Source organism: Tupaia chinensis, unplaced genomic scaffold (genome assembly GCF_000334495.1).
Source record: "Tupaia chinensis unplaced genomic scaffold, TupChi_1.0 Scaffold147458_1, whole genome shotgun sequence".
NCBI classification, from domain to species: domain Eukaryota; kingdom Metazoa; phylum Chordata; class Mammalia; order Scandentia; family Tupaiidae; genus Tupaia; species Tupaia belangeri.
This window is the reverse complement of record NW_006207309.1, coordinates 359,897-374,442: the sequence shown is the minus strand read 5'-3', so window position 1 is coordinate 374,442 and position 14,546 is coordinate 359,897. Positions and strand designations below refer to the sequence as shown.

At 37.8% G+C, this 14,546-nt stretch overlaps 1 protein-coding gene across 1 annotated transcript in view; it reads left to right on the top strand.

Annotated features, from left to right (window-relative positions):
* Positions 1-14,128, top strand: part of MINPP1 (multiple inositol-polyphosphate phosphatase 1) — a 45,563-nt gene extending 31,435 nt beyond the window's left edge. The window contains 1 exon segment of the mRNA XM_006169734.3: positions 12,561-14,128. Coding sequence (XP_006169796.1) covers positions 12,561-12,957 — 397 coding nt within the window. The 3' untranslated portion in view covers positions 12,958-14,128.
* Positions 14,129-14,546: the final 418 nt, after the last annotated feature.

Genomic DNA, 14,546 nt, shown 5'->3' with positions numbered 1-14,546 from the left:
CTTTCCCTTTCTTTGTTTCCCTCAGACAAGTGTATATGCTCTCTGGCAATTTAAAAAAAAAATGAAAAATGAAAAAATATGCCCAAGTACAATATTAATTTCTATAAATAATATTTGTTGTTGTTAAATCAATCTTTTGATATTAACCTTTTTTCTTTCTTTTCATATGCTTTCAAGTTTGACATTTTCAGATTTCATACACAAATGAGTACATAACATTTTTAGGTTGTGTAGTTCCATATTGGAACGTAAGGTGGCAGCATTGAAATAAATGTTAAGTGTCACCAAGTGATTTTGAATAGTTGTTTAGTCAATTACCCCGCCAATTGTAACAACTTTTTTTTTAAATGAGGGTTTTGCTATGCTGTGATCCTCTTGCCTCAACCTTTCTGAGTCATTGGGATTACAAACTCATGCTGTTAACACCCGAACTTTATGTTGGACAGAGAATCAAAACTTAGGCCTCCTGTGTGGTTCTAACCTATGGAACACGGCGTCTTAGCAATGTGAGCTACCATGACTGGGCCAGGAACTTTGTTTATTCAGATACTTAGAAATGTGTGCAGATACTTGTTCTTTGTGCTACCTTTCTAAAGCCAGGGTTTCATGGAATTTAACTGGATATCAAGAATCTTATCTTATTTTATTAATTTATTGTTTTTAAGGTTTTTGCCATAGGGCATGTGCACTTGCTAGAGAGAGAGCGTGGAGGGAAAGGGAGAAATCATCCCCCCCCCCCCCCGGGAGGATGGTCACACCACAATCACTTCTCCATTCTTCTCCTGGCATTTTGTGCATGCATGCACACACATCCGGTATGCATTTCAAGTCGCTGGTCCATTTTTGTCCCTGTGGGAGTCCAGCATCTCAACTACCACACCACCTGCTGGACCCCAGGAATCTCTCTTAATGTTAGAAATCTCTTTAGCGTTCAGCATAAAGCGTGTATAACTAACCTAGTTATACGCTGAACCCATATTCAAATGTCTAATTGCATTCTGGGTAAAACATGTTTCCACTCTTAATAGACTGCAGGTCTGTCTGTGAGATCTGGAACCTTCTTTCACTACTCTCTCAGTGCTAGAACTGTACCTGGGGTACAGTAGGTTTTCCTTACATGTTTGGAAGAAATATCTACGATCCTTATAGTCTTATTTTTAGTCAGTATCTCCCAGACATCCCAGCCACAAACCTATGTATCATTCTTAACACTATCTCACTTTCTACATTGACTCACTGAGTTTTTGCCCTTTTTTTGCTTCCAGTATTATGTCAGCAATTTTTGCTTTTCTCTATTTTCATTGCTATCACCATAATTGAGGTTAATATCTCCTCTCTTCTAGATTTGGCAACTACCTTGTAAATGCTTCCGTGATTTCAATGTTATTTCCATTCTGCTCCAATGTATTCTTCTTTCTAAGATACAGATCTGATTCAGTGATTTTGTAGTTTGTAGCCCATTATGACTATTTTTGAAATTTATTTTTACTGGACAGCCACGGGTGGCACAGTGATAATTCAGTGTTCCACCATGGTGTAGGCTATGGGAAGGCCCTAGATTCACTTCCTGAAGACTCCTGGTACACACTGGGCATATTCGTATGTGTCCCTGATCCTGGCTGGCTGATTCTGGGGGCAAGATTGCAGCACGAAGACCCTGCTGTGGGTGCCTCTGTGTGTGTGTGTGTGTGTGTGTGTGTGTGTTTGTGTGTGTGTCTGTCTGTCTGTCTGTCTGTCTCTCTCACTGCCTTCTTCTCCCTCTCCCCTGGAGGAAATAAACTTCAAAAGAATTTTTTTCAAACTTTGTGTTTGCTATAGAAGCCCTAGCACATTTCAAAATAATTTTATTGAGAGATCAAGATCTCTCAACATATACATACAATTTAAAGAAAAATAAATTTAAAAGTGAACAGTTATGTATGCATCAATTGGATTGGTATAAAATATAGCATGGAAACAGTATTCAGCATTGACCCTAGAAGGGGTGCAGCAATCCTCCCCAGCTGCAATCTACCTCTAACCCCAGCAAGATCAAATTATATACATGAATGTATGCCTGACATGCACCAGGAGGCCCTGGGATCTTTACATGTGGGTCTAGTTGGTCTACCACTGCTCAGCCACCTGCTTTCCCTTTTTTACAGGCAAGGTCTCACATGTGAAGATTATCATGTTTTAGCCAGCTGGGGCTTGTATGAATACCAATTGCTTTTGTATTTTCTTTGGACTTTGGGCTTTTTTCCCCCCTGTTCTTTTCCAATGTTTTGTCTCCTAAATTTGAAGAGTTTCCTCATATGCATGTGCATATAAGCCTCATCTGAAAGCTGGAAGGACCCCTACTGATGTCAGAGTTCTCTCCTGTAGCTGTCTCTGCTCTGGTACTCTGTTGGGTGCATTCCAGCCAGCGTGGCCTCCCTGAGTCCTCATTTCCAGCTCTTCCGCTCAGGGTGATTGGCTATTTGGCTTCCTCCCTCTCCGCTCTACAGCCTAGAAACCTGTGGCAGTAAGCTGGTGCAGTTGTTGGGTTTGCTTCATTTGTCCTTTTATCTGACTATTGTCAAGTGTCTGAAAACTGTGCTTTTATATATTTTGTCCAGCTTTCTAGAAGCTTAAGATAGGGTGGTAAATCTGGTCTTATTACTCCATCTTGGCTAAAAGTGGAAGCTGATTTCATTGCTTTTTTAAGAAAAATAATTTATGCTTGAGTCATTTTGGTTCTAATTTACATTGTCATCTAATTGATGCTTCTCCCAATACTCACTGGAGCTGATCTTTCAATCAGATGTTTAAGAAGACTTTAAAAAAATTTTCCTTGGTAAATTTTCTTCCCAGAGTATCTGGCAGCTCACATTGCTTATTTGCGTACTTACGTAAGCATGAGCATTATATGAGTTGTTTAAAGCTCTATCTGATATTCCTGGATCATGTTTAAAAAACACCCTTTGCATAACATCAGTTGAGTGTGATACATGAATTAAGGGCTTAGAAAGATCTAGCTGAAAACATTTGTGAGAAAAACACGTAATTATTAGTTGTTTTCCAATTGATGTTTTTGAATTATTTTACTACTTGCTGTGGATCTTTTACGTACTTTGGACACACACACAGTTATCAACCTCCATTAATGACATCATTTTAGACTTCAAATTAAATTCCATTTTTGGTGACGAGTTAATAAACTTTATGTAAGTAAAATAAAATTTATGTAAGTAAAAGAGGGGTGTAGTTTGGAGAATTGAATTCTTACTTTAGTAAATACCATAAGGTAATTAACCAGGTTAGCCCTCGTCTTTCTAAAAAAAGAGTTGTTGACCAGATCCCAGCCCTAAAATGTTGTGATTCTGTGTATTTATATGTAAACATTCATATAGGCTCCTATAGGTTATTCATTTAGGTTTTTTTAATATGTTTACTAGTAGTTTACATTTTTAAGAGCTCTTTTAAAGCTAAAATATACATTTTAAAAATTCATATTAGATACATGTGTGTGCATGAGAAAAAGAGAGAGGTAAGCATTTTCCACAAGACTCTATCATACCGCAGTTCCCTTCTTTCAGTCTTTGGCGCCCACATGGATACCTGTTATGTTTTTAGGCTGACTAGACTGGGACTCAAAGTGCTTGTGGCATGTGGCTTCCAACTCTGCAGTACTGTATGCTACTGACTGTAAGACAGGCTGGGCCTAAAATGAACATTTTTTCAAATGTGATTTTGGGGCTTTCAAAGTACCATCCCAAGTTTAATTTTTCTAATTCTTTTTTAAATGATAGAGAGTATGCACATGTGTGTGGGAAAAAGGAAGAGAGAAATAGGTATTTTTGACAGTATCTTGTCTCTATAATGCTTTACCCCATCCTCCCAGGTGCTAAGACCACAGGCCCATGCTGCTGTGCCTGGCCTGCCCTAGGCTCATCTGGGAATGGAATCTGGGCCTGTGTGTGGTGCTAGCCTTGCACAGCAGTGCCTGACCTCTTGTGCCTCTCCACCAGGCTGCCCAGTTTAATACAGTATTAGCAGAGGGAGAGAGCTGAATTAAAGTTGCCCCATTCCATGCCTTTGTATTGCTTGTTCTTCAGAATACTGTTCTGCTAAGAATCCCAAAGAAAAAATAGTCATTACAGGTGGGGGATGTAAGGTAATCTGAGAAATATGACTAAGAGAAGTCTGTGTCTGTTGATGGATCAGAATGCAGAAACCACCATCAGAAGCAGAAAGATTCAAGACAAATAGGAAGGTTAAAAAAAAAAAAAGAAAACATCTGAATTACTCTTAATTTGGTGTTCAGTATGTACATGGACTTCATTCTATTTAAACATTTTAGATATAGGACTCATTAGGATAAATATCAGATTTCTCTGGAATATAGGTCATTCCGATGATATAAACCAATGTGGGACAGAATCATAGGTGCATTATACTTTAGGATGTCAGATTATACATAGAGCACAGAGGTTCTTGAGATGTATACTCAAGTCTGAACACCTATGACAATTTCAGGTTTTTATGGATATGCACATTTCTCTGGGAACTTTCCCTATTCCTTTAGTCAGATTCTCAAATGGTTTCATGTCCCCCTTCAAAGTTAAGAACCACAGATGCAGTGAATATTCAGTATGCCTCATTACCAATTGCCTTGACAGTCCCTCGATAAAATTACATTCTTTTGTTAAAAAAAAAAAAAAAAACTTGGTCTTTTCTGTCATGGTATTCTGAACTTCACAACTCTGTTTGGTAGTGTCAAGGAAAGCTACATGAGGGACTAGCAGATGGCGTAATGGTTATGTTGCTGGACTCTCAAATAGTTGACTATGGTTTGAGTCCCAGACCCAGCAGCTTAAAACTCATGCCGGGTGTGTGTGCGTCTGTGTGTGCATGCATGCCCAAGATCCCGAGAGGAGACTGGAGGAGGAGGGATTGCAGCATGGCCATCTCCCCTGGGGGATGATTTCTTGCTTTCTGTCTCTCTGGTAAGCACATGTGCCCTATAGCAAAAACCTCTCAAAAAAAAAAAAAAAAAAAGGATAGAAACATGATATGTTTTTCCATTTAATACTTATGCTACTTTGTCAAAGAAAACAGAAATGTGAATAAATCTTATAAAAGGGCAAATGGGTATAAGCCTGAGCAGCTGTAAAAGTGGTATTAACTCTGGAAGGAAAATATACTCCTTTTGGTCACAGATATTTCCATGGAAAAGTTGGATTTTTACTCAGGTATCAGTATACCAGAGTTTAATATTTTGGCAGTTGAGTTTCAAACAATGAAGTAGAAATCAGTTTATATATTGCTTAGTTATTTTGGTTTATAAATAGGACAAAGCATTCTGATATTATTAGCTATAAATGGAGCCTTGAACTGCATAATTTAAAACGGCCAAGAAGTTAATTAGCTAAGTTCTTTTAATTTCATACCTCATAATTATGAGTTAGATGTTTTACTTATTCTTTCTTGAGGAGTCTGAATTTTCACTTGAGGCATTAAAGCTGAATTCAGGCCAGGAAAAACAAAATACAAAAAAAAAAAAACCACTTAAGTTTAAGACTTCAGTGTTATATATTCTGAGCTAATATTTAATGAGAATGCTTTTGAGATAGAGCAAAAAAAAAAAAATAGGTGTGCCAAATTCTGGTTATTATTAAAACTTTGATTTTGAAATTTAGTGAACTCTGTTTTGTCTTATTTTTGCAACTGGAAAATCTACAATAAAGTTAATTTTTTTTTCATCTCATACGACATTATATCTTTTATTTTAATTAATTAATTAATTTACAGTCATTCACTGTACATCAATACAGTATACAAAATGAGATTTTTCCATCCAGTATACATTGTATGTTGTTGGCTCAGTCAAGGATATTACCATACATGTTATCCTCAACAAGTAATTTTCTACTTCTTGTTTCTTATATATTTTGCTTTTGAAATAGATTGCACTGAGTTTGGATACAACCTCAGAATCCTTCTCGATGCAGGGAACTAGCAGTTAGCATAATGGCTATGTCGCTGGACTCCCACGTAGTCGACCGCGGTTCACGTCCCGGACCCGGTGGCTTAAAACTCACACTGGGCACATGTGTGTGCGTGCCCGAGATCCCGAGAGGAGAATGGAGGAGAAGGGATTACAGCGTGACCATCTCCCCTGGGGGGTGATTTCTCACTTTCTGTCTCTATGTCTCTGTCTCTCTGTCTGGCGAACACACGTGCCCTATAGCGAAAACCTCTCCAAAAAAAGAAAAAAGAATCCTTCTTGATGCAGTATTCCAGATAGCTGTTACTTAATGATTGGAGATTTTGCCTACGTATTGGTTCTGTGAAACTGAGAATTGCCATTTGTTGACATATATCCCCTTTCTTCCAAGCTAGAATAAAAATGTAGGTGTGCATAAACCCTTTATTACTAACCTAACTGAATTCTATTAATAGATGAAGAATACAAGACATGTGACTGCGTTTGCATTACTGAGTGAAAGGCTAGGCTGGATAACTTCATCCAGTCATTGCATCTCAAATTTTAGAAAGCATTTATTTATGTACTACACTTCTGAAGCAGGATTTCTCATCTTTGTTCATTCTCTTAGAGGCTTACATCATTGTTGATTAGCTTTTTGTAGAACTGTATTTTTTGTAGAATATTTTTTCTTTTTGCATATTCATTTCAGATTAAAAACTTCTGGGAATTGTGGGTTTTGCCTTTTATACATTCTTGGCGAAGAAGCGAGGCCTTATTTAAGAAATAATCCATTTTCTTACTCTGTAGGATTTAGCACTTGCTTTTACCAAATTGCATGTTGCTCAACTGTTTTTTAAAATGGCTAATTCAGATTCATATACCAAGAACTTTGTTACCACAACAATGCAGTCTTCCTGAACTAATATGTCAGAATACTTCTTTCCCCAAATAAACACTTATTTGAAGTGATTTTAAATCAGAACTTGCTTGAAAGTGCACTTAAGTGACTACATTTCTAAATTAGGTGTTTACTTTTATAAGATATGCAAGTATTTTCTTGTACAAAAGGGCATTAAGATTTTTCCTAGGGAATATTTTTTGTTATAAGTTATAAATTGATTTATGATATTCCTATATTGTTGCTTTTGTGTTTGGATCTTTGGTACTTTGAGACATCTGATGAGTTTTAAAATATCCTATTTTATCAAGTGACATCACGTTTGCCTTTACTGTAAGGTGTTCTGAGTAGTAACTTACTTGAACTCTACTGCTGGGCTCTAAAGTGCACCCCACCAATCTTTGTGACCTGGGGCACTTCGCTGCTGGAACCACTCTGTCTTTGGCTGCCATTGTGGCCGTCTGCTATCGCAGGTTGATCAAGTGCTGTAAGGCAAGCACTGATTTATTTTGTAGCTCAGATCCAACAACTTTTTAAGGGAAGTGGCTCATCTTCATTTTGCAGGAACCAAGGCTGGGCTCAGAGATTCAGTAATTTGCCCTAAATAGGTTCTTGCCTCTGGTTTTCAAGCTGCAAGGCCATACCTCTCACCTACACCATATCCATGTATTCTGTCAGATGTTTAAGTTTTTGAAGGGTTGGACTGACATAAGTTGTATAGCTCAAGCCAAACATTTTTAATTGGTTTTATTTATTTTTTAAAGGTTATTTATTTCATGAGAGAGACAGACAGGGACCCTCAGTGGCATCTCACACAGCCATTCTTTCTCTCGCCAGCTAGAATCACAGGCACACATACACGCACCAGCATAGGTAGCTCGACCTGGGTACCAAACCCCGATTTTCCATGTGCCTCCAGTGTCACACAGTAGTGTGCTACTGCTGCATCACCATGGATGGCCCTAAAAATGGTCACTCATTCATTCATTTTTATGGTAGCACACGCATGAGAGAAAAAGAAAGAAGCACCCTCAATAGGATTTCCTCATGCGATGATTCCCTTTCTCAGCCCTCCATCTCCTCAGGATCCTGGCCAGCATCCCAGAGTTTTCAAGCTGATCTGGGGATCCCAGCCCATGGTTGGCCACATGGCTCCTAGCCCTGCAGAACATTTGGACCACAATAGGCAGGTCCCTTAAAAATTTTATTTTATTTTTTATAACTTCAGGTGTACCCTGCTTTTAAAAACTTAATTTTTTTGAAAAAGTGAACTTAAAAATAAGATAGAGGTCAATAAATATTTTTGGAAAGGATCTAGGTTATCCTTTTACATTAAACTATTTCTGTTAATTTAAAGGATAGTATTTTTCTTGTGAGTTTAATTGGTAGTTGAAAAATAACTTAGATAAGTCAAGCTTTTCATTTCTGAAAAGGGTATGGTAACACCTACATAACAGGATAGGCCGGCTAATGTGCTTTATAAGGCTACAGTGGGTACCATTTCTATGTTATGACTGCTAAGGAATGTATTCATGACAGAGCTAGAACACTCATCCACTTCTTCTCTAGACAAAGAGATTTGCTCTCCTTTTCTGGGTTTCCCTAACACTTAGACAAATGCCAATCTGCAAGAGCCAGGCATATTTCTTAATTGTACTTTTGTCTGGAATCCTAGAGTATATGTTTTTTAAATGTAGATTGATCAGATGGCTTTTGTTTTTGATGACATGGCTTTCTGTATGAGTCTAATACATAAACTCATTTGATTTTCCATAAAACTCTCATTTGGATCTAGGTATGTAAGACTGTCCATACTATTATCTATACTGTACTGTCTAATACAGTAGGCACAGCCCCTCATTGTTACTCAGCACTTCGAAAGAGTCTAGTTTGAATTGAGATGTCTTAAGTGTAAATATACAGTGGACCTCGAACACATGGCTAAAAACAGAATGTAAAGTTCATTAATAATTCTATGTAAATTACATGTTGAAATGATAGTATTTTGGATGTATTGCCATGTATCTTGTTCTCAGTTTATTGTAATTCTTCAGTGAGGGAGAGCTATTGACTATGAACTCTGTCCATGAGACAGTGGAGGTGCCACTGGTGCTAATGACCTCCCTGAAGTCTGCCCTGTTCTGATAAAACAATGATGAATCGTTAAGCTTGGGTCTTTCCTGGCTTCGAGGTTTCTGCCTACTGGCTAAAGGATTCACAGTGTAAACCAAGTATATTTACACTATTTGTTTTTAATGTACTTCATGAATAAATTCCATTATATTTAAATGGTGGCGGGGGTATTAGCTTCAACCAGTACATACTCAGATATATAAAGGGGCCAGACAAGTAACAAAAGAATGAATTCATCCTATGTTAGACAATGTGGAATGGTAAATGTACTGGAATGTAGGAAAGACCTCTCTATAGGGAGGATAACCTTATTTCCAGTCAGCTGGTTGTTGCTCTGTGTATGTATGGACTTGTGTTGCCTCATCTCTCAGAGTTCAAGAGGAGCCACAAATCAGATTTTTATGAATCTTAAATCTTCCTGGACAAGCAAGCAATGCAGAGATTAAGGCAGCTGGATTCCACATGGCCAACTGCATGGCTTGAGTCCCGACCCAGTGGCTTGAGCGCAGGCCCACCAGGCATGTGTACATGCCGGCCCAAAATTCCAAATGGGGGATGGAGGAGAAGGGATTGCAGCATGGCTGGCCCCTTTGGGGGATGGTTTCTCACTTTCCCCTCTCTCTGGCGAGTATATGCTCCCTACAGCAAACTAAAAATATAAAGAATCTTAATTCTTCCTATTTTTAAATACTGTCAAATAATGCATAATTTTTTTAAATACTTTTACAGGTTAAACTAAACATTGCCATGGCCTCAGTGCTACTGCTCTGTAACTTTGGACCTAAGAGGATGTTTCTTAGAAATAAATACAAGTTTAGGGTATTTTAGATGACCCAAAGTATACCAATTATGGAAAGAGACTTGGAGCCTTTTGTTGATGAATGGCTTTTCAGTTGTGTACCTTTTAAAGAGTGTCAACCTCAGAGTAATGAATAATTGTCTTTTTAGTTTATTTTGAAGTTCTGTGTTAGCAATTTGAAGAGTATGTATTTCTAACATACTTTTATTCTTAGTATGGATATTACTCTGCTGTTTATTCTCTTAACCCTGTATTTCATTTTCATGTGAATTTTAGGTTTCTTCAGCATTTAGAAGAAGGTTGATGTCAGATTGAGTTTTCTAATCTCACAGAGCTCTTTTCTGGTATACATACTATTCAGAAATATGGTAGGGACCCAGCCACATGGTATGTGTGGTGGGCATCTCTATGCAATACTGGAGGTGTGGGGTTGGGATTCCGGAAGGACCTGAATATGATAGGTACACCCAGAGCTGGAAGGCTGATGGGGAGGGTTGTGATGTTTCAAGAACCTATTGGACTGGGCGCATCTGCGTGTGTGCCCAAATTCCTGAGAGGAGAATGGAGAAGGGATTGCAGTGTGGCCATCCCCCCAGAAGGTGATATCTCACTTTTGATCTCTCTGTGTCTCTGGCGAGTACATGCACCCTATAGCAAAAGTCTCTTTAAAAAAAAAAAACAAGAGATCAGCAGTTGGCGTAATGGCTATGTCGCTAGACTTCCAGGTAGTCCACTGCAGTTCGAGTCCCGGACCCGGTGACTTAACCTCACGCTGGGCGTGTGTGCGTGCGTACCCAAGATCCCGAGAGGAGAATGGATGTGGGGCAAGGGATTCCGCCGTGGCCATCCCTCTTGGGGGGTGATTTCTCGCTTTCTGTCTCTCTGTCTCTCTCTGTCTGGTGAGCGCACGCGCCCTATAGCAAAAACCTCTCAAAAAAAAAAAACTGTGGGGGGAGTGTTCCCTCTCTCTGTGTTGTCTTTCTCTCTCCTAAAAGAAAGAAACTTTAAAAAACTTTAAAAAGGAAAAGAAATGCAGTGGGTTGCTTCTGAGATTTCCTGACTCTGTTCCAACCGCACCACTTCTCATTTAAATATTCTTTTTCCTTTGTCTGTGCTGTGCTGTGCCTATCCTATCCTGCTTAGTCTTGATTTTACTTCCAGCAGTTTGTCTTTAGTGAGGGCTCTGCATTGGGAGAGTTCCCAGGGGCCAGGTTTCTCCAGCTCCAAGGCTAACAGCAGACTTGCCTGGCACAGCGAGGACTGACCCCTTCCTACTCTCAGCTGCTATGTCAGATTGGCCCTCAGCACTTTCCAGTCAACACCCGTGGGCTGTTTGGGAGTCTCAGGTTGCTCAGATGCTCTCAGGCTTCCCTCTGCTCTCTCCAGCAGATACTGACAATACACAGCTTTCCCCATAGTTATGTTGTGTTTCCCATGGGTATTTGGATTTGCTCTCTAGTTCTTCCATTCTGTTTTCATTTGAGGAATCAGGAAGGTCCAAAACTGCTGCTTGTAGCCTCCCAGAAAATCCAGATGTATTAAATTTATAACCAGATATATGGGGTTGTGTCAAGAAGTCAGACATCTAGTCATGTTTGAATAGGTTTGCAAATATTTTATATTTAAGAACAGTAATCACATTCTTTCCATAAAAGTTGGGAAGAGGCTAAGCAGTTATTTACTGCTTCTTATGAAGAAAATTTTAAAAACTTTACTAGAAAAACAATCAGAAAATATAAAAAAAAGTGTGCCCCAAATCCTGAGAGGAGAATAGAAGTTATGGAGAAAAGGGGTTTGTGATGTGGCCATCCCCCTTGGGGGGGGTTATTCTCACTATTCGTCTCTCTGTGTCCCTCTCTCTCTGGTGAGCACATGCGCTCTATGGCAAAAATCGAAAAAAAAAAAAAAAACAGTTTTAGCTGATAGTGTTTATGTGTCTGTCCAGTGTTGTATGAACTCCCACTCCCAAGCAGAAGCACACTGGATTGTGTCACCCTTTTGTGATTCTGTTCTGAATCTGGTGCCCAAATCAGGTCTTGTAAACTGTTGGAAAAGTACATGAATTACTACTGTTCACTGTTCATATTTGTTCTCAACTAAGAAATTCACTGAATATTGCTCGTCCTTGTCCCTTAGATATAGATAAACTAACAACACTTTCAACTTGATTCAGAAGAGTTCCATGCAATAATTATTTACTAAGGGGTAGTTAGCTCAATTTCATCCACAGGAGGGCAATATCGTTGAAATACACATCTGTAAGATTCTATTCTTCCTTTGAATGTAGAGGATAATGTGTATTCACACTATATTCGATGGCTTTGCATCTGTACAGTGATCCTGAATTGGGGAACTTAACTTTTGGTATATAAAATTCAGTTCTGTGCCACACAGAATTTCAGACATAACTTGAATTATGTTTAATGGTGTAAGAAAATGGGAGTATGGGGCCAGCAGATAGCGTGGTGGTTAAGGGCACTGGATTTCCACATGGCCAACTGCAATTCAAGTACTGGACGTGGTGACTTGATCTCTCTCTCTCTCTCTCTCTCTCTCTCTCTCTCTCGTCAAGTTAAAATAAGTAAATAAATAAACAAAGTTAAATAAAAGAATTATTTTAAAAGAAAAAGAAGATGGACTTACTTAAACTTTAAAAAAAAGAAAAGAAAAACTAGGAGGAAAATAAAAGGGAAAGCCGGATACTACTTCCAAGTGTAGATATTGCATTCTTTGACATGAATGTATGTACTTTTTATTTTCTTCTCAATTTCTCCTTTTAGGTCTCAGCCAGTTTCTTCTCCAGTTGTACTACAGTTCGGTCATGCAGAGACCCTTCTTCCACTGCTTTCTCTCATGGGGTACTTCAAAGACAAGGAGCCCCTCACAGCTTACAATTATAAGGAACAAATGCATCGGAAGTTCCGAAGTGGTCACATTGTACCTTATGCCTCAAACTTAATATTTGTGCTTTACCATTGTAAAAATGCTAAGACTCCCAAAGAAGAATTCCAAGTGCAGATGTTACTGAATGAAAAGGTATTGCCCTTGGCTCATTCACAAGAAACTGTTTCTTTGTATGAGGATCTGAAGAACCACTACAAAGATATCCTTCAGAGTTGTCACACCAATGAAGAATGTGAATTACCAAAGGTCAACAGCACATCTGATGAGCTATAAGTAACTGGAGATCATTTTCAATTCATTAGGAATCTGTAGAGAATGATTATATGTTTGTAATAGGTAGGTAAATCCTTGAATACAGAAAGCTTTCATATTACTTGGCTATTTCTGCTTTTCACAGAAAACTGTTGAGTTTCTTTTTGCATCTGGAAATGATATGTAAGAAATAATTCTTCACTGGAGCAGCTCTCTTAATGGGAAAAAAATCTATTCAGAGAAACAGCTGGCACTGTAAATGTTTACAGAAATGAAATTCTTTCTACTTATATAAGAAATCTCACACTGAGATAGAATACAACTCAAAATTATACTTGAATAGAAGAGCCAGAGTTTCAAAATATAATGTCAGTTGGATGATTCATAACTCAGTGAAACTAATTTTAAGGACTTTACCAATCATGCTACAGTTCTCTCTTTTGTCCTCCGGTAGGACAGTTCTGGTATTAATTGTCTGTCTTAATCAGAAATATTGTGAATCTGGGAGTTTCACTTTGGAAGAAAGCTAACATCTCTGTAGGTGAAAGTTTGATAAACAGTCTGATTTAAAAGGACAGCTTCACTGGAACAAGAAGAAAAAGTATAATATTTTTGTTAATGGTATTTATTAAATATTCTAACACTTTTTCAATAATCCCTTTTAAACTCTTAGTACATCTTGCAAGGCCATCTTAAATATCATACCTGATTTTACATATGTAACAATGGAAGAACAAAGAGGACCATTAGAACAAGTCAGATGGACAGAATCAAAGTTTCTTAAATCCTTTGCTTAGCTGTCTTTTCTATTCTATCCTATCACTTGGCTCTGTTTTAATATGTTGCTATTTTATGAAATGTATCTTTTGATGGTTTGCTCTTTTTTTTTTTTCTCTTCTTTTTCTTAAATAAAGATTTCATCCTGGTTGGCTTAGTTTCAAAGATTTAAACCTGTTTCAAATAAATAGTTCTAAGTTCTTTCAAATGCCATGAAAGTATTTACTATAATAAACAAGATTCTTGTTATTTACTACCAAATCTTTTCTGTTCTCCCTGTCAAAATATCATCAATAATTGTATTATTGGAATTTCAAGGTTGAAAATTCAACCTTGGAATGGAATTTTGAATAGCTGTAATTAGATCAGGCAATATAAAGCAATTTTCATCTAATAAAAATTTATTCAAATGGGTTATATTTGCATTTTATTTTAATTCATGTTCACTTTAAAGATGATAATCTTTCAAAGATTAAGGATTTTGTTGAAAATATGTACTTACTCTTACAAAAAAAAAAAAAAAATACAAGGGGGCAAGTAGGTGGCATAGTGATTAAGGGCACTGGATTCCCACATAGCTGACTATGGTTTGAGTCCTGGACCTGGTTGCTTGGTTTCTCTCTCTCTCTCTCTCTCTCTCTCTCTCTCTCTTTCTCTCATCCTCTCTGGTCAAATTAAATAAAGTTAGATAATTTTTTAAAATATAAGGTAAAATCTCAGTTTACTGGAAGGTACTACATTTTTCATTAGTTTACTTTTGAGAGGACAGACCATAGGAGAGCAAATACATTATCAAGGATATGCATACATCCACACACAAACTGTCATATATA